General features: G+C 45.7%; 1 protein-coding gene across 5 annotated transcripts; it reads left to right on the forward strand.

Annotated features, from left to right (window-relative positions):
* Positions 1-753: 753 nt before the first annotated feature.
* Positions 754-19,434, forward strand: NDNF (neuron derived neurotrophic factor). Of its 5 annotated transcripts, none has more exons than XM_015861919.2 (5): positions 754-1,151; positions 1,828-1,906; positions 14,794-14,982; positions 15,898-16,022; positions 16,811-19,434. In XM_015861919.2, the coding sequence occupies exons 3-5, from the start codon at positions 14,795-14,797 to the stop codon at positions 18,202-18,204; spliced, it is 1,707 nt and encodes a 568-aa protein (XP_015717405.1). In that variant the 5' UTR covers positions 754-1,151; positions 1,828-1,906; position 14,794; the 3' UTR covers positions 18,205-19,434. The 5 variants fall into 5 exon arrangements, with proteins under 5 accessions (XP_015717405.1, XP_015717404.1, XP_015717406.1 ...); XM_015861918.2 differs by having other exon boundaries at positions 754-1,145; XM_015861916.2 differs by lacking the exon at positions 754-1,151 and having other exon boundaries at positions 1,770-1,906.
* Positions 19,435-24,588: the final 5,154 nt, after the last annotated feature.

Raw genomic sequence — 24,588 nt, forward strand, 5'->3', positions numbered from 1 at the left:
TTGGTTTGCTCGCGTAAGTCAAAACAGTTTCAGTCCCTAAGTAAATGAACCACGGCTGCATGAAAGATTGCAGCTACATGTGAGCGAGCGATTTGGCTCTCATTGCTATTTTAACATTCAGTTTTGTGCTTGTTCTTTTTTGCTGGTTAAACTCCATTCTTTGGAATTCTTTGATAGGCAGCAAAGAGAAGCTGATGGCTGAAGTCAAACTGCTCAGAAGTTTCCTGGTCTTCTTCCCCTGGAGTGTCTCATTTTTGCTGCCTTGGCACAAGAAGCTGCTCTTTACCACCTTCCCTCTTGCCGTGGGCTCTGTGAGCTGCTCAACCTGCTGCTGGCTGCTAGCACAGAGCTGTTCCTGAGCTTGGGGCTCTGCACTAAGTGTAAGTCTCCCCTGTGCTTTGACAGTGCCCATGACAGCCAAGTGGATTCAGGTGGAAATTGTCAGCTTCCTTTCAAATACACCTGGCTGCCTCAGTACCCCCCAGGCTGCTCCCTTGGCTCAGTGTGGTTCTCGGCCATGCCCTAAATCCCAGCAGGGATCTACACTTCTGACAGAGATTAATCTGTGGCATCCAAGCACTGGTGACCCACACACAGAAGCGCTGCTGCTTGCATGGCTGGGTAAATAACATTCTGGGGACGTGGTTCTGCTTTGCACTGGAATCACACACAGCGGTACCCTGTAAGAACAATAGCACTAAAGCTGTCCTCAGGTTAGAAATAATCTGTGTGCCTGTGTGCAAAGCGCACGCTCTCACGAGCTCTTGGCTGGGCAGCAATATTTTACCTCTAATGACCTCACGCCAGAGCCAGCCATTCTTGCTGGCTTTCCAGAGCAATATTTTGTCACGAGGTGACCCTAAATGTAAATACATCCCCTAAACCAAGTGCAGAGCTCCCCACTGGCTGCTGCACGTAACAAAAGCTTGGGAGAAGGCTGATTTCCCTTGTTTTTCTTCACTAATTTAGACTTGTTTTGTTAGTTCCTCGCATTTGGTATCACTGAGTGCCTGCGTCTTCTGCAGGAGAGGAGAAACATCTGCCGTGAGCTGAGCTTTTGTTTGTATTTCTTTCCGAGGTGTTACTGTTGGAGGCAAATATTCCTCTTGGAACGAAGGAGCGGGGATGCTGCGTGCGAGCACCAGGTATTTGTAAGTTCTCCTACGATATGCATACATTAATTCTAAACTTCCACGTCTTTCCTCTCTGCCCCACGCTCCTACCCTCGAACCTATTTGAAAATGAGAAATACTGTTGCACGATATGTAAAAATAGGGACATGAGAACAGAACTGTGACTGAACTCGGGCTGCCGTGGGGCTTTTTCTCTGCATTCTGGGCTCCTTTGGGTAAACTTCTGTTCCCGAGCAGTCTGCCGGGCAGTGTTTGCCGTACTGTGGCGAGAAACGGCCGCTCCGTGCTGGAAGAAGCAGCGCCGATGGCCATCAGCAGCTCGGGGAAGCTGCGTGTCCGCAGACGGGAGCTCTTCTGGGCTCCGTGCCTTCGCAGAGCGAAGCTGATTGCTGCCTACAGCCGAGGGCAATTTGTGTCCCTTCCCCAGGGCATTGCTGTCAGTTTTGCTTAGCAGTTTTGCTGAGGAAAAGGAGGTTTTATTTTATTTTTGCCCCCGAGGTCTGCGGAAGGTAGAATGTGGAGTGCAGGGAGGGAACGGGTACCTTCAGGGGAATTGCCGAGCGGCTGCTGTCGGTGATGGCTTGTTTAATGCTTGTGGAGCGCTTGACATCTTTATGAGCGATGTGCCAAAAACAGAAACAGAAAGAGGCTGGCTCCCCGATAACAAATGATACGTATTACCTTTTCCTCGCAGGTAAGAGTAGAAACATCCGTCACTGCCCAAACCCTCTTCCGAGAGAGCCTCTTCCGAGCGAAACGGAGCAAGGAAAAAGGTGAGGGACCGCATACGCGATGCGGGGCCGTCCGCAGGGCTGAAGGAGCCGCGATAAGTCCCCATCCATTGCCCGCTCCCCGCCGGGACGCCGCAGCCCGGACCCGTCCCGCAGCGCACGGCCACCCCCTCGCCCCCCTCTCCCCCGGGGCCCGGGGCTCCCGGTACCGCCCCTCGGCCCGGAGCGGCGCGGCGGGGCGGGGCGGCCGCGGGGCTCCCCCGCCGCCCGCCCCGGCGGCAGCAGCGAGACGCGCTGGGCGCCGCCACTCCGCGCCCTCCGCGCCCCAAACTTTGCCCTCCGCTACCCCCTCTCCCCCCTCGCTTTCCCCCCGGCTCCGGCACCCCCTTTTAAGTGCTTGTAATTTTTTTTTTTGTTTTTTTTTCCGTGTTTTTTTTTTCTTTTTTTTTTTTTTTTTTTTTTTTTTTTTTTTTTTTTTTTTTTTTTTCCTTTTCAGGAGGGGTGTGAGGGGAAGGGGCTATAAAGCGAGGAGGGACGGGCGGGACGCAGTCCCCGCTGCAACCCGTCCCCGCCGGAGTAGGGGTTCATCAAACACCTCCCCCCCTCCCGAAAAAGCCGGGCCCCGAGGGAGCTCCGTGACGGGACGCAGCAAGGTAAGGCACTGGCAGCGGCTAACCCAAAGGGAAGGAGGGAGCACCGAACCCCGGTCCCGGCTCCGGCCCCGCCGCCCTCGGTTCCTCCGGGCTCTGCCGCCCTTCCCGCCCGCTGCCAGCCTGGTGCCGCTGCAGCCCCGCCGGGCGGAGCGCATCGGGAGCGCCGCGTTGGAGCGAAGAAGGGAGTTGGGAGGGAGGGGGAACAAAAAAAAGCGACGACCGAAAAAAAGTGAGCGGTGGGATGTAAGCCCGAGGATTTGCCTGGATTGTGTTTTTATTCCGGCAGCGCCCAGACAATGGCTACAAAGCGTCGTTTTAATCACTTGCAGATACCGTTTCGATGCTTTAAAGCCCTGAAGCCCGGCGCTGCTCTGTGCTCGTTCCGCGTCCCGCTCCCGCTGCCACCGAGGGGCTCCCGAGCACCCGCTGCCTTCCCGCGAGGGTTTCGTTGTAAGACCGCAGGGTATCGCTGCTGTGCGGCGGCCGGGGGAGGGAGCAGTCCCAGACAAGCGGGTGGCCCTGGGCGAGCAGCGGGGCAGCGCGCTGCCATCCTGCAGCTGGGCTGCACTGTAGCATCGATCAGGGCTTCGTGCCTCCGTTTCTGTTAGGCAGAGCCGGTGGAGTTGTGCGGGTGTAAAAGAGGTGTGAGGTGTGGGGGTGAAGCCTTTCCTACCCCAAGTGAATAGTGTGCTCGCAGGGCTGTGCTGGCTGGGGCATAGCCCAGTTCCCATACGGACAGTGCGGGAGTGTGGGACAAGGGCAGCCCGCACTGTGCTGCGAGGGAACGGGGAGACAGCTCAGAGGGTTCGGTTCGCTTGCTGGGAACACACTGCTCCCAGCCCTCAGAAAAACGGCATTTTGCAGCACTCCTCATCAGGAGTGCCTTGTCCTGTACTGCTGCCACGCAGCGCTCAGAGCTGCAGGAGAGGGCTGCGCTGCTGCCTGCTGCACCACCAAACTCTGGAGCACTCAGTAGTGTGGTCAGGATTCAAAACTTGCTCCTGTCGAGGAAGGAGTGAGCTTTTAAAAATAGATTTTATTTCTATTTTCAACATTACCTATGAGAAGTGTTGTTTTGCGTGTCCCACGCATACCGTGCAGGTGTATTTGGGATCCCATAGTTGTAGTTCCTCCCATTATCAGCTCCTCACAGGCTAGATCTTGCCATGCACAGATGAGAAGCCCTTCTTAGTTTAAGTGAGCTTTCTAATGCTGCCAATAAAACCCTTCCCATTGCAGCTCATCCGAGCCCTCCGGTTCCCAACATCTCAGTGGCACCTGGCAGCCAGCAGCGTGTGACAAGCACCGGGTGCCACTGGCCCCTGTCATCCCACACTGCCACCCCGGGGAGGTGCCATCAGCCCCTTTACGCCAGGAATGCAGTTCTAGGTGGCAGCAGGCGTGATGTGGCTGGGCAGTTCTACGCCACGTGGAATCCTAAGCAATTACTTGCCCGAATGACTCCGCTGAAATTAATAGGGTCTCTTTTTTTAATTGGAGCTGGCTTTGCGCTGGGATCACCCTGCAGGACTGTTGTGTTGTGGACTGCTCCTTTGGAAGCACGGAGTAGAAGCATTTCACGTTCCTCAGTGTTTATAAATACAATATGGTGCGAGCTGTCAAGCAAGCTGCTCCAAATCACGCAACGCCTGCGCCCTGACGGGCTCCATGGCCTGTGCAAGGCCTCGCTCTGTGCCTGACAGTCAGTGCTGCCCTGCAGCTCTGCTCATTCAGCTCAGCCCATTGGCCATAGTTTGTGGGACCCATGCTCTGGGCATGAAGCTGACCCTGGCCTCAGGGGCCCTTGGCTCTGAGGATCAGGGTCTCTGTAGCGCGGAGGCTCTGTGGGGCATGGGGGCTGCCTGGCTCTATGGTGTGCCAGGGTCTGCTGGTATTGCAGGATGAGATGTTTATTAAACTCAGCCCCTGCTTTGTCTTCTGCAATTTATGTTCCAAAAGACTCGTAATAAACAGTTTATTAAAAAGAAATCCTGATTTATTTCTGCAAGTGGTTATGCCTTGAGGTGGTATCAAACAGTTTTGCAGGAGACCGGCTTGTATGCTTCCTCTGGCAGTTTCAAAGATCGCTCAGAAAATAACCAAGACCCTACGTGGGTTTGGCTGAAGGCAGCCAGAAGCATACGGTGGGGTGTGTGGGGCTGTCCTGTGGTGGGGCAGTGGGTTCTGCTGCAGAACATCTGGGCACGGGTGCAGGTTATGGTATGGCTTTTGGGGGTAGTATGTCGTGTTTGGCCTCGCCTCCGTCTTGAAGTCACTAAACTTTATGTGAATAATAAAACTGTAAGCCCATTACTTCACTATTTTCAGGGGGCTATTTTATGGCCTTCTTCGGTACCTTGCCTCTATTCTAGAGCTGGTTTTATTTTGTGTGCCGGGTATTTGTCTTTTCACTCCCCAACTTTTTTTTATTTTCATTTCTGCGGGAGGCAATTTGCACGTTCATGCCAATAGACACCCTCTGGGTGCTGGCTCTCTGTGCTATCCCGCTGCATATTTTCTGTATTGAGGGTCTAATGAGGGCTGCACACCTCTCATTCAGCCCACTCAGAGCAGCCCGTGTCATTAGTGTGGAGCACTACGGAGCTGCTGCCATTCAGCCACTAATAAAGAGTTAAAGTGACAGTGGGGTTTGGCTCCTTTTTTTCTGCTTTCTTACAAGCTGTGGAGAAAAAGGGACTGGGGTTTGACAGGAGCTTACAGAGAGCCCTAAGTGTGGTGTTTCCAGACAGGATAGTGCTGTGGGGCACCGCACTTGGCTGTCCATGGGGGCATGGCCCTTCGGGATGAAAGGGAAAGACAAAACTGAGTTATGTCCAAGGGAAGGGAATTTCTTGGGGTATGACTCGAGTAGCGCTGGAGCTCTATCATGGAGAAGTGAGCATCCTCCTGGAGAAAAGGCAAAAACCCCACAGAAGCTGTATCCCCAAACTTTGTTTTGCACTGTGACTTAGAATGTATTGCTTCCATGACAGAAACCCTTGTTACGTCCCACAGTGATTGTGTCTGCCCAAGGAAACTGCTCCACAGAGTTAATGCTGCAGGGTGGAGCTGGTGAGTGAAGAGTGGTTGTGCCTGAAAACTTCAGTGAGGTGTCATTTGGAGAGGAAACATTTGCCCTTTGATTGAAAAATGGGTCAGGGCAATCAATCTGAACTCTGGGAGAGCATATCTGAAGGCAGAGATAAATTAAGAAGAACCGGGATGGTAAATACTAAAAACAAGTTTCCTCTTTCAGAATTCTTTTTCTGATGGACAGCATACAGGGACGGCTGCTATGCTGACGAGAGTTGAACGTGAGCACAGAGCTGTGACAGGGGCTGCCAGAAAATATACATGGATGGCTTTGGGCAGGGCATGGCAGTCTGTGTGCAAGATGGCTGATGTTGTGACTCCAGCCTAAAATGTGTTGCTTTTACTGGACGAGTCCAGGGGGTTGTGCTTATCCTGTAAGTGCTGTGCAAGCAGGCAGCAGGAGAAGCACTCTTTGAGTGCCCAGGTCTGCCAGCCTAGAAGGTCCTGTGCTGTAGGAGGGATGCACTCATGGGATGCTCAAGGGTGTGTGGGGCTGGCTGCTTTGGGGACGTGGAGCTGTGTGGCTGCTCTGCATGTGGGCTAATTAAATGGAGTCATGGGAGAGATGTTTGCTGATTGCGTGACAGCTGAGATAAGGAGCCACGGTCCTTGCTGAGAGCACCTGGAAGGCAAGAGGCAATAATTTCTCCTTCCCACGTCATTCCCTACTCTGCGGGTCCGGATATGAGTGCCCCTCTGTATGACCCCTGCGCGCCCACGAGGTGACACACCACGAGAGCTGTGCTTCCGCTGCAACTTGCAAGGGAAAAGCATTGTGCACCTAATTAAGTGAAGTGCTTTGGTATATGGCTGGGTTTTTTTGTTTGTTTCTTTTTTATTTTTTGAAGGAAAGGTAGTGTTAGAGGGGTTGTCACTTTATTAGGGTGAGGGGTTGTCACTTTATTAGGGTGAGAAGAATGATACTTTGCACCTTCCTCACTTCTACCCTTGTCAGTGCCAAAGCACTTCTCCTGCCACAGAGCCTGGTGATGAGAATTGCGGGTTTGGATTACAGAGATTGAGAAGAGTGATGTCCTGGCTGCTGCCTGCTCCTGGAAGCACAAGGAAGTAGTGTTCCTGCTGCTCCTCGGGCTGCTATAGCTGCAGCCACTTCTCCGTGGGCTTTGCCACCTGAGTAATGCTTAACTTGAATATGATTTGTGGGGCTAATAGGATCTCTTTCTTTGGAGAGGACCCCAGGGGCTCTCTCTGCCTGGTTTTTCAGTAATGAAGAATAATCATTGAAAACTTAACAGTTCTAGGGTGTAGTAGAGTTACCGTTTTGCAGAGAGGATTTAATGTCAGTCCGTTAAAACTTTTAAGACTATTAGAGCACGATTGGTGAAGTAATACATCCTGTGAAAAATAATCTGTTTCTAAGATCCTTTCACATCATGTGAACAAAGCAGAGCTTGAGTTTGAAGTCCTCTAACTTACAGTTTGAGCTGAACAAGCATTTTAAAGCAGGATGCAGACACTCCTTGCAGGCACGTGGAGCAGGGCTGCTGGCACAAGGTGGGTGCCGTGCAGCCTTAATTCATGGCGCATGCTCCCATCCACACTTACTTAAGGAAAAGCATTTTCAGGGCTGTAAGAAAATGCCTGCAATTAGCGCTTTAATTCCAGATACATTCTGTTCCTTCTTTCTCCTTTTCTTTCCCGCCAGGCGAGGAGGGACGCTGACCCCAGGAGGGTCTGAGGGCCAGGGTCTGTTTGGATGTCTGCTCACCCGTGGCAGCCTGGCCTGCCACGTGTTCCCTGGGCGGTGTTGGGATGAAGGGCCAGCCTTTGGCCTGCCGGCTGCACAAACAGCCTCTGCTGAGCTGGGGCATGGGGCTGAGGCCTGCCTATCACTAAGCTGCATCACAGTTCTACAGCTGACCTGGTGGGGCTGTGGTGGTAATGGAGCAGGGTGCAGGAATCTCTGGTCCATGATGATGGAGAGCCATCTCTGTCCCATGAGGTCTTTAGCCCTTGGAGGTGCTAAATGATGCTGTCAGAGCCATGCTGTGGTATATGTCTGCTCTTCTTCCTGAGTGGCCCTGCTTCCTCCTGAGCATCGGGTGCCTTTGCTTCTCACATTTGTCCCAGTAATTTATGAGAGGATGGGGAAATCAGGGCTGGTATCTTTCTGCTTCTCTCTGGGCTGAATTAACCTTACCTGATGTGAAGGTTGGACATACAGGGGAAGCAAAGTTCATGTTTTCTCTGGCATTGTTCAATTGACAGCATGGAGTGACTGCAGGTAGTTGAGCTGGGTGACTCAGAGCTGTTGGCTTCCTGGGCCAGCAACTTTCACAAGTTCACTGAGCTGCCTTCTATAGGAATCTACCTTTTCTTTTTCTTTCTTTCCATTCTCAAACATTATACAAATATTTACATGTTTGCAGCAAGCTTTCTCCAGCTAGGAAAAATTGGACACAGGATGTGAGTATTGATGTGCTATGTAACAAGTCCTTGTGAGAGCACCTGAGTGGTACAGCATTCCGGATTTGTACACTTCTCTTTGCTTGCCTTTAAAACAGATGATATTTAAAAGGAATTTAATTTTGGCCAGTAAATTCCACTGGAAAATTTGGATTCTGATGTTATTTAAGGAGCTGGAAATTTTAGGGGGTCAGCATAATTATGGAACTGCAATTATGGAGTTGTTTTTGCTGTGCCATCACTCCAAGGTGTCTGCCAGCACCCGCAGATGATCACAGTTGCCTGCTGGGCACAAGCATCACAGCAGCTGTCCAGCTGTGCGCTCACAGCTGCACTGGGTGTTTGGGAAGCTGCTGCAGCTTTTTGTGCTGCCCCAGGTATCTGCAGGGGCAGTCGTTAACTGGGAACCTCAGTCAGTAAGGAGGGGTACATGGTGTACCTGAAAATGAGGGTTTCTGAGGAGATCTCACAGGAAAACTGTATTTGTGGAGGTCGGGAAGCTAGCATGAAAGCTGGCTGTGGCTCATAACTGTGTATTCATGTGTGCTGTTCTTCTTGATGTTGAAGAAACTGTGTTTCTAGTGAAAGGAACTACAAAGCAGTGAGCAATTTTATCTTTTTTTAACCATCTACCAAAAAGCAGAAGGAAAATAGTATACAATTCCAGCGTCCTTCCCTGACTCTCCATCCATCGTTGTCCCATGTGGTTTTTGGCAGGAGCTGCAGCTTGTAATGTCATTTGGGGCTATTATAGGGAAGCAGTGGGAAACTTGGTACCAAACAGCAATGTGCTGGCGTTGGTTGTCATCTGTAATTGTGCGAGTGCACTCCTCCCCACTAATCCTCTTGCTGAAATCCATTACGGGGCGGCAGCAGCACCCACGCACAGAGCCCTGCTGCAGGCAGAGGGACTTGGCCTCGGGAAGTGGCTATTGTGTTGTGATTAAAGGGAAGGATTAGATTGGGATTTCCTCGAACAAGGAATTCAGTGCCCCACTTTTATTGCTTGTAACAAGGGGATAGTAATTGCTCTCCATTACAAAACACCTCAGGATCTTGTGGTGAAAGATTTGTTGTGGAGCTAGGTGGCTTTCAGTCTGTTATCTTTAATGGGCGAGAGTCATACAAACTCAAGTTTCTCTGCCCCATCTGCTTCCTCCTGCTAGGGCTCAAAACCTGCTGAGATGATGGAGAAGTTCTCTTTCTCTGAGTTTAGCTTTGAGTCTGGGGCCTTGGTTTTTCCTGTGGAATACCGTTGCTGTAGTGGTGTCATTCTATGGGAGTGACACGTGTGGTCCCACTGGAGGACGTTTAGCCACGTGGGCACATTGGGAGGGCTGGGGAGGTTAAGCAGGAGTGGTGCTAGCCACAAAGCCTGCTGATGCTAGAACTATGAGGGGAACCAAGAGTTAGGCAGGCGCAGGCAGGCAGCAGGCCTCAGCCACTAGAGAACAGCTGGACATTGTGCTAGAGGTCTCTTGGACTCATTTTATTTTTGATACTCACCCGTGGGTAGTGTGGAGGGAAGTGGCTGTGAACATGAGAAGAACAGTTTAGTGGGCAGTGGCAGGCAGTTGGGATGTCCTGGCTCTGCTGGGTTTTTGAAGCATCCTGCTCCCATGTGCTGCAGGACAGAGATCTCAAGCTCAAATCTGTTTCCACTAAAAGTGGAAAAATAAATACGGCTCAGTTTGGAAACAGAATATTCCATGTAAAATTTGATTTTTGATACCATATCTCCCCGAGTATGTTTGCTTTTCAACATGTCTAATTTGAGACAGCTCCACGTTTCACAGTATTCCCCCTTCGGAGTTAACCTCTCCCACAAGTTGCGGTTCATCACCACTGTTGTTCATTAAGAGCTGGTGGAAACGTACCCTTAACTTCTTCATACAGTCCTGTTTCTGCAGGAACTGGACAGTTTCCCATGCTACTGCCATTTACTTTACTGCCACAGTACTTCTAGCAAGGGGATTGAATTGGGATTGCAAGGGGTGGCCAGCAAACCCCCAAGTTATCAACAGGCTGGGCAGAGGCGTCATCACACCATGTCCTTGAGTAGTGAGGGATAAGGGCACGATGGGGCATGGATATTTCTTCTCAGGGTGGGCAATGGACCCAGCCCCCTAGGTGAGGATTGCAGGCACAAGGCTGTAGCCAGCAACGGGCCTGCCAGATCGCAGCTTGTTCTTTCTAAAGAAAAACAAACAGACAAAAAAAAAAAACAACCCAACAAATGAAAGGCATACCAAACGTTTTCCAGATCCTTCAGGGAATCATGAGTATTAAATGCTGTGCTGCTCCCCTCAGGTCTCCCTCTGAGAAAACAAACTGACCCACTTCCAGTAAATACTTAAAATTTCAAAGGCGTTGTTGTTTATCCTTTGCACATTAAAAATGATTAATTATATTACAATTGAAATTGGTAGGTGCTTTTAAATTGCTTTGTGTCTGTGGTGATAACTCTGTGTGCCAAGGCACATGCATTTTGTGTTGTTTATCTCTGGAAATGAAAGCTATAATGGCAAAGCTCGCAAACTTGCCATGTTCCTATAATAAGTCAGAGAAGTCTGTCAGAGCAGTTTCATTTTCAAAGCTAGACCTGAATCAAGTCAATAAATCTGCAGACTTATTATGAGATACAGCATGGGTAATGCAAACAACTGGGAAAAACAAAACAAAACAACAAAGACCAACCAGAATTTAAAAATAAGGCATAAAGAGGAAAAAAGTTAACCAACCATGTAAGAAAAAGAAATACTACACAAAGGTACCGTGGCAGGCAGGGCCTTGAAATGATCCTCACTAAATTACAGTCGTGCATTTTCCACTCTTTCTAATTAAACATTAGGTTTCATTTATTCCAGATGCCTTTGCTACAAATAAACCCAGATCTCTTGTTTTGTTTTGTTATTGCAAATTCTTCATAGGTCCCTGTGATCTGCAGGCAGCGGTGAAGGACGTGCAGTGGGGGCCATGAGGATCTCTCTCCGGTTTATGGTTGCATTCTCCCTAGATATTTGCAGTTCTTTGTATAAGTGGAGTTAGGTGTACAGATGTCTTAGGGACTGTGCAGAGAGTGTGTGAATGGGCTGTGGGGAGGGCTGGGAAGCCTCGCTGCTTGAATGTGATGTGTTCAGAAGGAAGGAGGGAATGGGATTCACTGTGAAATCTCTGATCCAATGTAATGATTTTCATCTATGTGCTTGCAGCTCAAGTTTATAAAATGGCCAGACTACTGCCTTGATTTATTTATACTTTCAGAAAGAAAACGCTCACCTCTGGCAAGGCTGAAGCGCTTGAGGCCATCGCATCCCACTCCCATTTCACAGCCTATGTTTCTGCTCTCCTGATCCTTTTGGGTGACCGTGTGTGCCTGTGGCTGTCACCTTGGGCTGGTGGCTGGGGCTGGGAGGGGGTCAGTGGGAAGGACGGGCCATCAGAGGGCACTTGTGCACTCTGGAGAAGGCAAGCACCGCTTATTATTTCACTTAGGATTGTTTGCTTTGGCTCACTTTTAAATTCAGTGATAAACAGCAGGCAAATCCCTCCAGTCAGCGGGAATATATCAATAAAATACTGACTCTTGAGTTGAAAAGAAAAGAAGGCGAACTTATGGAAAAGGGAACAAAAGGCATTTGGGAAGTGGCACGGTCTGGAGAATGAAAATCACAGAGCGTACTTCACGTCATTCATGTGGTGTTGGAGGGCAGGGTTCTGGCCTCATCCTGTGCATGCGGTTAGAAAATAAAACAGGCTTGGGCTGCAAGGCACTGAGAAAGCAGAAACATTTGTGGAACAAGGATGGTAGAACACTTGTATGTGTACTCACAGGCACAGTGTGCAAATCTGGGGGGGACGCTGTTGGAGTGAACTGAGGGGGGAGCTTGTCTGGGAAGAAACATGAAGGGACAAATTCTTTTTGCTTTTCTCCTGATGTTTGGTGTGGGTGAACTGTAGGGGTTTTAACACTGTGCCAAATTAACCAATGCACTGTTAAAAAGAATGAAAGAAGGAAAGAAAAAAGGAAGGAAAGAGGGAAAGAAACAGGGAAAGAAAGAAGGAAAGAGAGAAAGAAAAAAAAATGAAAGAAAGCAAGAAAGAAAATCTGTTTATTAACTCATGTAAAGAAGTGGTGTGATGCTGACAAAAGGTTTTTCCAGAACTGCTAGTGAATTTTCAGTGCCTCTTTGCTATTTAGATGTTCCATTTTCAGAAGTGTCATGCATGACAATTGGGCCTGTTTTGGGTCTGTAAGGTTGGATATGTGAAAATGAAGGCACTCAAAACCCCATTTGCTTGTAAAGTAACAAAGCTTATAAAATGTTGGTCTTTCATTAACATTTAACAGCTTTGCAAGCTATTTCACATATAAAATGGGCTGATGCTGGCCTCAGTAGGGAGTATGGGACTAACCTTGATGTCTCTTGTTATTTTTAAGCTGAAATGATTTTCCAATTAGATACAGAAATCACAGACAAATCCCTACCTTTCTACTACATCGCAGTAGTTCATGGAGACAGAAATGCTGTCTACCAAAGTTTTTCAAGTGGATTAGCTAGTGAAATTATTTAAGAACTGGAGCTTAGCCTGGGTAGTCCTATAATCAAAAGTAGTTTATTTTGGTAACAGTTACACTGCAGTGGAGCAGGCTGTAAGAATATATGATACTGCAGTTTCAGGGGGTTCACGCAGAGGACGCTGTCTGTAGAAAGTGTCCGTGTTCCTTACCTAACCAAATAATCTGCTGTAGCTGTATGATTAAGTTAGAAAGAATTTCTTCCCTGTTGGCCAACAATAATACATGAAAAGTCAATAAACAGCACGGCATAGCACACAGAGCTCATCCTGCGTCCTGAGAGAAGGGATTTCTGCTGACTTGGGTGGCTCAAGTCAGAAAGTATTTTGAGTTAGGATCTTTGCTCCCAAAGGCCAAATGTCATTAGCTGTGATGATAAGCATCAACACTTTGGTCTGGATTCAAGAAAATGTGTCTGCTGTTGTCAAAACCTAGGTAAGGATCTGGTTGGGATGAACTTTGACAAGCCCTGGGAGAGCCAGTTCACAACTGGACCTCATGTTGCAGCTCCATATCCTAGGTAAAGCCAGGTACACTGAAGAAAGCTCTCAAATACTAACGGAACAGCAATTTAAAACCTGTGAGCGATGGAGATGAAGCATTACACATCCTTCAAATGGGGAGTTGCTTTCACAGAGCTTCCCTGCCCTGGGGCCCTACATTGCTGTTGTGAGGTTATCACTGAATAAATAGCGGGGCTGCTGCTCTTTTTGGGTTTTCAGAAGGTAACTGTGGGAGGGGGAAGGAGGCAGACACTGATGCTTCCCTTGGGGACATGTGCTTATATTTTTGTTAAGAGCTTGAAAGGGAAGAGTGATTTTATTATGGCTTAAACTACTTCATTCCACTTCTCAGCGAGCCCTGTATTTACTGTTTTTATGTAAAAGCCTGGAGAAAGGTCATGGTGAGGGAAAGAAAAATCAACAGCCTGACAGATTTAATGTTAAATGTAAAAAGAAAGAGTTTGATACGAAGGAGTAATCAGCTTATCCCACAGTGTAAGGACCAGAGCATGCCCTCACATTCGGACAAGTAACAAGAAGAAAAGTACAAGAAAACTGTTCCCTCCAGTTTAGTGTTTTTATTGTGCTTTTCCCCCAAACACAGCTTAGGTAATGGCCTAACACTCTTTTTCCTAATTTTAGGAATGTAATCATCTAGCGGTTTAAACTCACTGTACTCATGCCAGAAATGGGTTGCATTTCCCCCCACCCCATACCAGAGCCATTATATGTGAGATCATCTGCTGTACTGAGAGGAGATTTGCAGTCCATCCCGCTGTATATGTTAGCGTAGTCATTACTGACCTAGTTGTAGACATAATAATGAAAGGCTGAGATTATGAATTATTATGCCTAATTTGTAAGGGATTCACTGCTTTTGTGTTTTGCAATTCCCATCAGGCTTGAGGATTAAGCCCTGCTGAATTGCATGTTAATACCAATGTGCTTCAAATATATGTGGGTTTATATCACATATTTTCCTAATTCACTATTTTTATAAATAGTAATTTCACTGGAAATATTTACTTTTCAGTGACTTGTTAGAAGCCCAACCAAACTCTGCTGAGCAAAGTTAGCTTGCTGTCCCCCCCATCTGCTCTGAGCCCACATCCAGCAAACTCTCCCATGGCAAAGCACCAAACTGTAGCTCTACCAAAGGATGTGCAAGGCTTTTGCTCTTTGTTAAAGGGAGGAAGATATACCAACTTCAAACCACTGTGTGGGCTTGCTTTCAATTACAGCTCGAGATGAAAACATCTTATTTACATTCTTCATCCAAATGCTCTGACAGTGCAAGCTTGGTCTTAACAGCACGTATTCCCAGTATTCGCATGGTGATGCTGTGAAGGTTCCTTTAAAACATAAAGGGCTTGCAACATCACTGTGTGTGTATGTGAGCTTCAGTGGCAGAATAAGCCATTCAAAATCATTTCTCTTTTCTGCCCTGTGCTCTACAGCTTTGAAATGCATCTAAGTGTTTGCAGAAGGCTGTACTAAGCTCCTTGGCAGCCCTAAATCAATGTGTAGGACCTACATGAGTTGGCAGCTTGCTGAGTTTGTGAACAAATAGTTCACTACTAGACCCCTTCTGTGCCTTGCTGCAGTCTCTTGAGCAGCTCCTGTTGTGTGCATGGCTCAGCCCTTGCCAATCTGGAATCCCTGTTATTGCTGCAGAATGCTCCTGCTCCACTGCCTGCTGCTCTTGCTGCTGCTGCCGCTCAGCTCCAGGATGCAGAAACTTCCTACCAGAGATGAGGAGCTCTTCCAGATGCAGATCCGGGACAAAGCGTTTTTTCATGATTCATCAGTCATCCCAGATGGAGCCGAAATTAGCAGCTACCTCTTCCGTGACACACCCAAAAGGTATTTCTGCCCAGATTAAGTGAGGACATTGCTCTTAGAAAACAGCAGCTTTATTTGTTGTGTGTTTTGAATCAAAGCTGGATCTGAGTAAAAGAAATGCAAATGCCAGCACTCTGTCTGGTGAAGTAAGTAGCTATGTGAGCTCCAACCCAGTCTGACCTCCAAGCTGAAGGTCCATGCAGTTTTTGTGTGATTTCTGCCACAATCCCAGAGCCCTTGCAGACTACAAAAGTTCCCCAAAGCAGGGCCACTAACCACGTCTGCAGGAAAAGGGAGGGGAAGGAAAAACTACTGGCTGACACCACCATACTTGTTTTTCTTTTTTATTTCATAGTGTGCTTTAAAGAAGCAGCTCAAGCCAGTCTGGCCTGATCACCCACTTCCCAGCCTCAACCCTAGGGTCAGAAAATACTGAGGTTAGGCAGGAGAAGGAACTGAGTCAAAGAATTTAGGGAAGAGCAGCACTGCCACCATCCTCCATGAGTATGTGTATGTATGTGCTTCTAGGGCCTTTGTCTGGACACTTGTTGAAAAGCATGTCCTGCTTTGAAGAGCATAAATTTAAATTCCAGGAAAGGCCCCATTTCCCTCATTTGTACCTCTGTGACCATTTTGTGCCCATTTATACTGTCTGTGGTTAGTGTAGGGGCAAAAGGTGAAGCTGATGGAGGGGAGGGTAGGTGGCCAAAACCTCCTGTGCCATGATGTCTTGGCAGCACTGTGCAACTGGGGTCTTAGCCCCTCACCTCCTTAGTTCATGCCAACTAGCCCTCCAGCATTTCCTCGTATTACCTGTAAGTTACATTTTTGTCTATGTTGCCCCAACACAGTCAACCTTAATAACGTAAAATCAGTCCCTGATGGTCGGTACCAATAGAATTTATTGATGCTGAGGGTCTGTTAACCTTCCCCTAGGTACTTTTTTGTGGTGGAAGAGGACAACACACCCCTAGCAGTAACAGTGACACCCTGTGATGCTCCCCTGGAGTGGAAACTGAGTGTGCAAGAGCTCCCAGAGGAAGCCAGTGGAGAAGGTTCAGGTAACAACCCATCCAGGGCTCTCCTTATCCCTTCAGCTTTTGCTTTTCTCCTGGATTCAAAGCTCCTCAAGCTAATGTCAGCATAGTGCGGAGTCTCACAGCAGGCCCGTTACTATGACCTCTGAATCTTCAGCCCTCAGTGCACAAAAGTGGCAGTAGGTAGCAACATGAGAAGGAAAAGAGCTGTAAAAAGTGAAAACAAAACCTGAAGTGAATAGGAGAGGTATGATTTGCCTTCCTGCAGAGCTCTGTTGGCCCCTTTGTGAGCCCATCTATTGACAAGGAGCTTATTTGGAGACAGCAATATAATTCCTGCTCAGGAAGAGGAACAGTCTCTGACTTCCAGAGATTCTCACAAGTGCCAGATGTCATCTACACTGGATTAAATGGGCGATGGTCACCTTTGACCCTCATTGTATTTTGGCAGGCAGCTTTAGAGTGACTCACAGGGCCAAGTGTGAGGACCCAAAAACAGGGAGCAGAGTCAGCTTCTCTGGGAGTGGTATGCACATCCAATTTATGTGTTTGGCGTAGTCTGGTGGAAAGTTTAGCTGCCATCTACAAGACTGTGGTAGCACTGGTCAGGTGTGGTTCCTATTGCCTTTGTTAACCTGTGTGCCAAACCCTGCTTTATTTGACAGAACTTCTGGTAATACCTTCCTAAGAAGGTAAAACTTTTCTTTTGTCATCACACATTTGCATTTTATGTAGAAGTGCCTCGTGTACTTTTCTTGTCTCATATTCTTGGATCACATATTTACGGATGTTTTTCTTTGCTTATAATTTAGGTGAACCTGAACCTCTTGAGCAACAGAAACAACAGATTACTAATGAAGAAGGCACTGAGCTGTTCTCTTACAAAGGCAACGATGTTGAGTATTTTGTGTCCTCTAGTTCTCCTTCTGGTTTGTACCAACTAGATTTGTTGTCAACAGAGAAGGATACACATTTTAAAGTATATGCAACTACTACTCCAGAATCTGACCAACCTTACCCCGAATTACCTTACGATCCAAGAATTGATGTTACTTCTCTGGGACGTACGACAGTAACGCTGGCGTGGAAGCCGAGTCCCACAGCCTCCTTGCTGAAACAGCCAATTCAGTATTGCATAGTCATCAATAAAGAGCACAATTTCAAAAGCCTCTGTGCTGTTGAAGCCAAGCTTAGTTCTGATGATGCCTTCATGATGGCTCCAAAACCAGGTCTGGATTTCAGTCCATTTGACTTTGCCCATTTTGGCTTCCCCTCAGACAACAATGCTGGCAAAGAACGTGGTTTTCTAAAATCACCATCAAAATTTGGGCGCCAAATATCCTCAAAGCCAAGAGTTGACCTGCACAAAGTTTGTATTGGGAACAAGAACATCTTCACGGTGTCTGACCTGAAGCCCGACACACAGTACTACTTTGACATGTTTGCGGTAAACACTAACACGAACCTGAGCACTGCATATGTTGGCACCTTTGCCAGAACGAAGGAGGAGGCCAAGCAGAAAACAGTCGAGCTGAAGGATGGCAAAGTTACAGATGTGTTCATCAAGAGGAAGGGAGCCAAATTTCTGCGGTTTGCTCCTGTGTCATCTCACCAGAAGGTCACCTTCTCTGTTCATTCGTGCCTAGATGCTGTTCAGATCCAGGTTAGAAGAGATGGCAAACTACTCTTATCTCAAAATGTGGAAGGAGTTCGGCAGTTCCAGCTGCGAGGGAAAGCAAAAGCTAAGTATTTAATCAGGCTTAAAGGGAACAAAAAAGGTGCTTCTATGCTGAAGATTCTGGCAACAACGAGGCCTAACAAGCAGTTATTTCCTTCTCTTCCTGAAGATACAAGAATCAAAGCCTTTGACAAACTTCGCACATGTTCTTCAGTCACAGTGGCATGGCTCGGCACGCAGGAGAGAAACAAATTCTGCATCTACAAAAAGGAGGTGGATGATAACTACAACGAGGAGCAGAAGAAAAGAGAACAGAACCAGTGCTTGGGTCCAGATACAAGGAAGAAATCAGAAAAGGTTCTCTGTAAATACTTTCACAGCCAGAACATACAGAAAGCGGTTACCACAGAGACAATTCGGGGCCTGCAGTCTGGCAAGTCCTACCTGCTTGATGTGTACGTCATTGGGCATGGAGGGCACTCTGTCAAATACCAGAGCAAATTGGTGAAAACAAGGAAGTTCTGTTAGTGCACCTGTAAATAGAGTTATATGGAACTCCACTCTGAGCGTTATCCTACTTCCCAGTATACAGATTGACTACTTGCACAGCTGAGAAGTTGTGGCCTGTATTTGTACTGTGTAGAAAAGATATCAGCTTGTATATTTATGTTTACATAAGTGATTGTTTGGAGGAACTGAGGCTAATGCCCTCTGGTAGCATCTGACAGCTGTACTATCATGTGTCTGGTGACCCACATTCGATGCTCAGTAGATGTCTGAGGTAGCTGGAGACCTTGCAGGAACTGACACTCCTTCACTTCCACATTGCATGAACTGCTTCTAAATTATTTTATACTTAAAAGGCTGAGATAATTCATTCATCCACCTTGTTACTCACACACAAAACAAACAGGAATACACCCTTTCTCTGAGTGTAGATGGTAGAGTTTCTGTAAATTATTTTATAGAGTCCTGTTTTAAATGTTTATGTTTCTATGATTGTAAACTATTAAAATCTTTCCCCATTAAAATACAGATCTAAACTAAATATTAACTGAGCTGCACATGAATCAGTTTCATTGCTAATGTAAATTCTTACCTAGCTGATTTTCGCATTTAAATACTGTACGTATTTCATGTACAAAGTTGCCATAACATTATATTCCTGTACAGAAAATTAAAAAAAATATTAGATTATATATTGTTTCCTTTTTCTTGATGTTTTAAGGGAGAAAACAGAGTTAGACACAGAAGAGGCAGGCTGCGACTTGAATTCAATTCAGTTAGCACACACTTATTTTTTATTGTTTTTCATCTTTCGGAGCAAGGTGGCCAAAGTCCAGGTGAAGGAATTATTACTGATGTTACAGAGAGAGAGATTAAAGTCTGTGAGAGAGCCATTGGAAGAGGGGCATTTGTGACATGCTCTGCGTCTGCTCAGATAGGATCGCTGGAGGAAAGGGACAGCATGGAAGAACTTTGTCCCATATAAAAAAGGGTCCCATTTTGTCATGGTTGCAAGTACTTGTGATGTATAGCATTCCTTAGAGGTTCACGGCCTGAGTTGGAGCAAGCATACCATTCAAACAAACAACTCACCAGAGAGCCAGACATTATTTTTGTTAGATTATCATTGAAAACATTTGCTTTCTGAATGCTGCTGATCTTGACCACAGCAATAGTAAATGGAGAAGATTTTTTTCCATTGACAAGAATGGTAGTGCTAAGAAAAAAAATAAAAGAGTAATTTAAAACGCAGTTATTTCCATTGTGTAAATGTTTTTAAGTGTCTGGATCTCATCTTTTCTACATTTTCTTATTTATTTGTTTTTTCACATGTCACCTTCACTGAGTCAGATACTTGTATAGAGCTGCTTAATGGGAAACACACTTCTCAGAAGCAGCTAGAGCAACCCTGTTTCAAGTGGCTAAGAGCAGGATATACACTGCATCACTCCTGATACTATAGTGTGGTTCAGGGCCTCAGGACAGGTAACAGAAACTTTTTTTCTTTACTCATGGTACACATCAGCGCAAACTGCAGGGTGCAGTACTTAGGCAGTGAACGTTGGCTCTCTTCCTCAGGTGTTTGTCAGACTTTCCTGACTATGAAGTCCCCTTGGGAGTCTGATAACACACTTAAAGAAACTAGGGGATGGGGAGGAAGAATCAAAGAGAAAGAGACCAATACCTGCAGAAAGCACATCTCAGGCTTCTCACAGGAGAGACAAAAGCTCGATCCCTCTGGAGGTGCTCTTCCCTTTTCCTTTGCTTCTTAGTGCTGAGCTCTTCAAGCTTTCCCTTCTGCTGCCCCCAGCAATTTCAATCTGCACACCAAGAGGCAGCAGCAATGTTTCATGGCTGCACAAGCTCCTGCCTCATTCCATATGCAGTTTGTTGTTGCAATTCTTGAATGTGCAAATGCTCTATTATAAAGTCTGACAAGAAAAAAAGCTATTGTGTTTGATTATGTAATAAACCTAATAATTGAAATTTAGATTTCCCTAGAGACAGTCCCTCCTCATTCAAAAACATCTGTGATCTCTTAAGCTGGATTATGGTAACAGGATGCAGGTGAGCAGTCACTATAGGTAGGAATCCCTCAAGGACCAGTCTGATACCAGTATTGACTCATTAGTTGCAAAGGATATACTTTTCCCACCTTTCACTATTCAAAAAGCCAGTGAATCCTTCACGTAAAGGCAACACTTGTGCTTCTGTAAGCTTGACATTAGTGCCATTATTTCTTTATTTGCTTATTTATTTATTTATTTCAGGGAATGGTACTCCTTCCATTGATATAGTACAGTATTCACTTCAAAAAGTGCATTTTGCAGCCATTCTAGCTCCATGTGTTCCATTTTCCCATATTTCTCTGTTGCTTATTCACCCAGCTTACTTGGCGTTTCTGCCTTTCTTGTCACTTCTGTTCACAAAATGAACAAAATGAAAAATTTCCCCAAAATGCATTTGTCTTCTATATCTGAGTGCTACATTTTCAAAGAAAAATGTCACCATATTTAGCTTTTCTCCCTCTGGAATTCTTCTTTTCCCAAACTAGCTTTATTTTTTCTGGAAGAAACTGAGATCATACAAGTATTGCATTCACTGATCATCCCGTTGTTATTCAGGTCTTAATGAAGTCAATTGGATCTGAAAGAGGCCTGAGGGATGAGGTTCTCCTTTTAAAGGATGGAATGGAAGGGCACCAGAATCTGTATGGAAAAAACAACCACTGCCCTTAAGTGGGAGGTGTCCAAGGTGGATTTTAAAGTTGAACAGGTACCTGACGGGTAAGTTTTAGGATGAGTATTTGTGGTTTTTGTAAGCACCAGGTTTGAATGGTGATAAAATTGAAACATGAGCTTGGAAACAGAGGGTTGAGTGGAGTTTGGTATGTATGTCTCACTGAGAACAAATGCTGTACTGGGGTCTGTAGCTGAGGAACATGCAGGACTATGGGGAAGCAGTGCATGGTGGCCCACACTGATGGCAGCTCCTCATAAAGGCGTATCGGATTACTGTGACTTCAGAGTTATTTAAGAACTAAGGACACATTTCAATAAAGCAAATTGCTTTCACTTGCTTGTGTTGAGTAGAACCCTTGAGGCTTAAAGCTGGCCTACACTATAAAAAACTTGTACCATAGGTTAAAGGATCAGCACTGTCAAATATTGCGCCTTTATTAGCACACCATTGATCTTTGACAGAGTCTTAGGCACAGTCACTTCCCACCTGCCATCGCCTGCCCCATGTGGCAGTGTTACAGACACCGCCTTCTCTGTTTTTTACAAGTGGTACTCATTTTTATCTTATCTTGTAAAAAAAATACTGCTACTAATAAAATCAGCAGCAGACCTTGTACTTGTGAGTGCAGCATTTAGTTCCAAATTCAGACTGTCACACAGTGATGCTAATCTGGCCAACGGTCCTGCTCAGGTTTTAAAGCCACTTTCAACAACCATTTCAGGTTACAGGGTTACTCCAGGGGGAGCTGCCTTTTACATCTCAGATAACAGAATTCAAACCCCCAGTTTAGATGCAGGTGTGTATATCATCATCCTGCTTATCCAGCACCAGTAACATAATGGTTGAAAAGTTAGAAACGCAAGCTCATTTCCCAGAGAAATAAACAAACTCACTCTTGGCACAGTGCATGAAATTAGTAAACATAGAAACTTTGCTGGGCTGCTGGGTTTTGGTCCAGAGGACAATTCTCAGAGCAGTTTGGCAGTTTCCCCTGGTGCTTTCATTGACTTTATTAGTAGCTACCTGGTGCAATTTGTGTCAGCTGCGTCCCTTTCTATAACACAGTGCTCTGTGTCTGTAGTGGGTCCTGCTGTGGCTAAAAGTTAGCAGAGGGTTCTTCTAAGCAGATCCCAGATCAAGACTTGGGCTTTAAAATATGAGGGTCTCTAGAGAGTACAAGGACATTGTGGACTGACAGCATTTGATAGATAATGTGTGTAGTAAATTGAAGTTATTTCTTTGGCCAAGAATTTATTTTAATATTTGAGAAAGGGAGGGTGTTTGGCTTTTTTCTTCCCAGTTGTAATCTGTGTTCTTCTTAACCACAAACTAATTGCTTGCAGTGGAGTAAAGCAAAATATTTAACTCTATTTTCACTCATTTCTGTTTTCCAATTTCAACATACAAGCATTCTTGTGGGCCTGAGCTAAAATGTACAGATAAAGTCTCAGCATATGCAAAGAAAATATTTGGTAAGATTCTGGATGCCAAAGTGCACATAAGTTCTTTCTCTGGTGCAGAAAGTTAGGCAGGATAACATTTTCTTTTATGTCCTCTTCCATCTCATAATGTTTGGTATCAATAAAAAGGCCTACTGGCATTCCAGTGGTTACAGGAGTTTAGAGGAATGTGAAAGTTTTTTCTTGTGTATTATATGCCTTTTATTTTTTTTTACCCTTAACTTCTTGCCTCTTGTTTTCACTCAAACACTCCTGCTTAGAAAGTGCAACGGAATAGGATGTACAGTTTTGATCAATGAAGCAACTGAGAACAATTTAACTTCCTCTTCTGGGAAGCAAGTCCTGATATTGCTAAAATACACAGGGCTATGACATGTCAATGGTCATTGACTGAGGCTATGGAAACCTGAGGAATGCCTGTAAGAACTCCTTTCTCTGCCAGCCTTCCCTCTTACACAGATATTTTATTGTGGTGTGGGTATATAATAAAACTACACTGAAGAATATGGCTTTTTTCCATCTGCTTCTGCCTCACAGAATTTCACTGATTTGTGCACCTGCATCCAGTACAAGTCCATAGGGAAAAGTCAACCTCTTCCTCAGGATGTGCAGCTCCACCTCACCTCCAGGAGCATGTAGCTGGGCTCCATTACCAACCCGCTGTTACAGCCAAGTGACCCTGCTTCCTTTAAGAAGCCTTCTAACATGAGCTGTAAAGGACACCACTCCTGCCTCGGAGGTAAGATAAGAGTAAGTTTGTAGAGGTACTGTTCATTGGTTGTGCCTGACATGAAAGTTTTTCAGTTTATGAAAATTAAACTATCGTATCTGCTTAATACTTGTCAAGGGGAAAAGGGAAGTCTTCCTCTGCTCTCTGAGAAAGCAGTGAACAAACCATTAGTAGAAGCATGCCTTGATTATTTAATGGCAAAGCTGTTAAATAAAAATACACCGTGCTGTTCTAAACCTGGCATTATCCTATTTTTTTTCTTTTTTTTTTTTTTTTTTTTGTTTTTCCTTTTCCCATACTTTGTTGATGCTTACAGTACTCTAATCCCTACTTGAATTCCCTATCTCCCTGCTTTCAAGATGCTCTCTGACAAAAATTGCATTCTCTTGTTGAGCTACTGTGGCTGTTTCTGGCTGTTTGGTTCTATGTGTAAAGGAGAAGCTAGAGTTTTCATATTACTTTCATACTACAGTTTTTCCCCAGTAGTGTTTTTGAAGAGTTTGTTGTCTTTGAGTATGATATGGGTTTTGGATCCTGAGCCTGTTTGGAGTTTCAGTGAAGCTGTGTAAATTTAAGATAGCAACTGGTACGATTCAGAGTTGGTTTAGTCTCCTAAACAAGTGTCTAGACTGGTTTATAAGCTTGTGTTATTAACTGGATTGGAGATGCAAATTCTCCATTTCAGCTGTTCAGTGGTTCTAAATCCTTTGTTTTAGAAGAATGCTTTTAAGGCTTGTCTAGGTCTGCATAATTGGTTAGCTTGCATGAGCAACAAATGCTGCCGTCATGGTTTGCAGGACCCCTGTCTCAGTACAGTTGATGTATGTACAAACAGTACATTTGTTTTAAAGGAAAAATGTTTTTAAGTGCAAGTTCAAGTGAACAGACAACTGGCTGCATTTGAAAACCTATTTGTGATGTTTCTTTCCAGTACAACTTGCTCTTTAATGATAAATGTCCATTTAACAAGAAAAAAAGACAACAATTTATCTCATATTACAATTGTGATTGAATAACAAATGTACAGCTGGCATTCTGCTCTTGCAATCAATGTGTATCTTGAAAGTCTACTGAATTATGGCATATTTCTGCCTGCTGAAAACTGTAGAGCTAAGATACTTTTTGAGGTAGATAAATGTTTATCATGCGCTTCAAAAAGGGACCCTCTCCTTTGAAAGCTTCTAATTGAGCACAAATACTAAGAAAAACTGAACAAGAACAGGTGTGAATCTTGTGTGAAATTGTCACTTTCTATAGGCAAGCAGTATGGCTATTAAAGGAGATTTTGTCTGAAAGCCAGGTAACTTACTGTCAGGGTGAGGTGACATTGGTGGGTGTTTTGAGTAGTTGAGTGTGGTCCTTGCTTTTGTTCTTTCCTGGAATTAGATCTTTTTCCCCAGGACAGAGAAGATGAGTCAATTAATGTTCTGAGGATTCAAGGAAGAAAACTCTGCTGAGTGTAAGCAGGACTTG

The sequence above is a fragment of the Coturnix japonica genome, chromosome 4, assembly GCF_001577835.2.
Source record: "Coturnix japonica isolate 7356 chromosome 4, Coturnix japonica 2.1, whole genome shotgun sequence".
In the NCBI taxonomy this organism is placed as follows: Eukaryota; Metazoa; Chordata; class Aves; order Galliformes; family Phasianidae; genus Coturnix; species Coturnix japonica.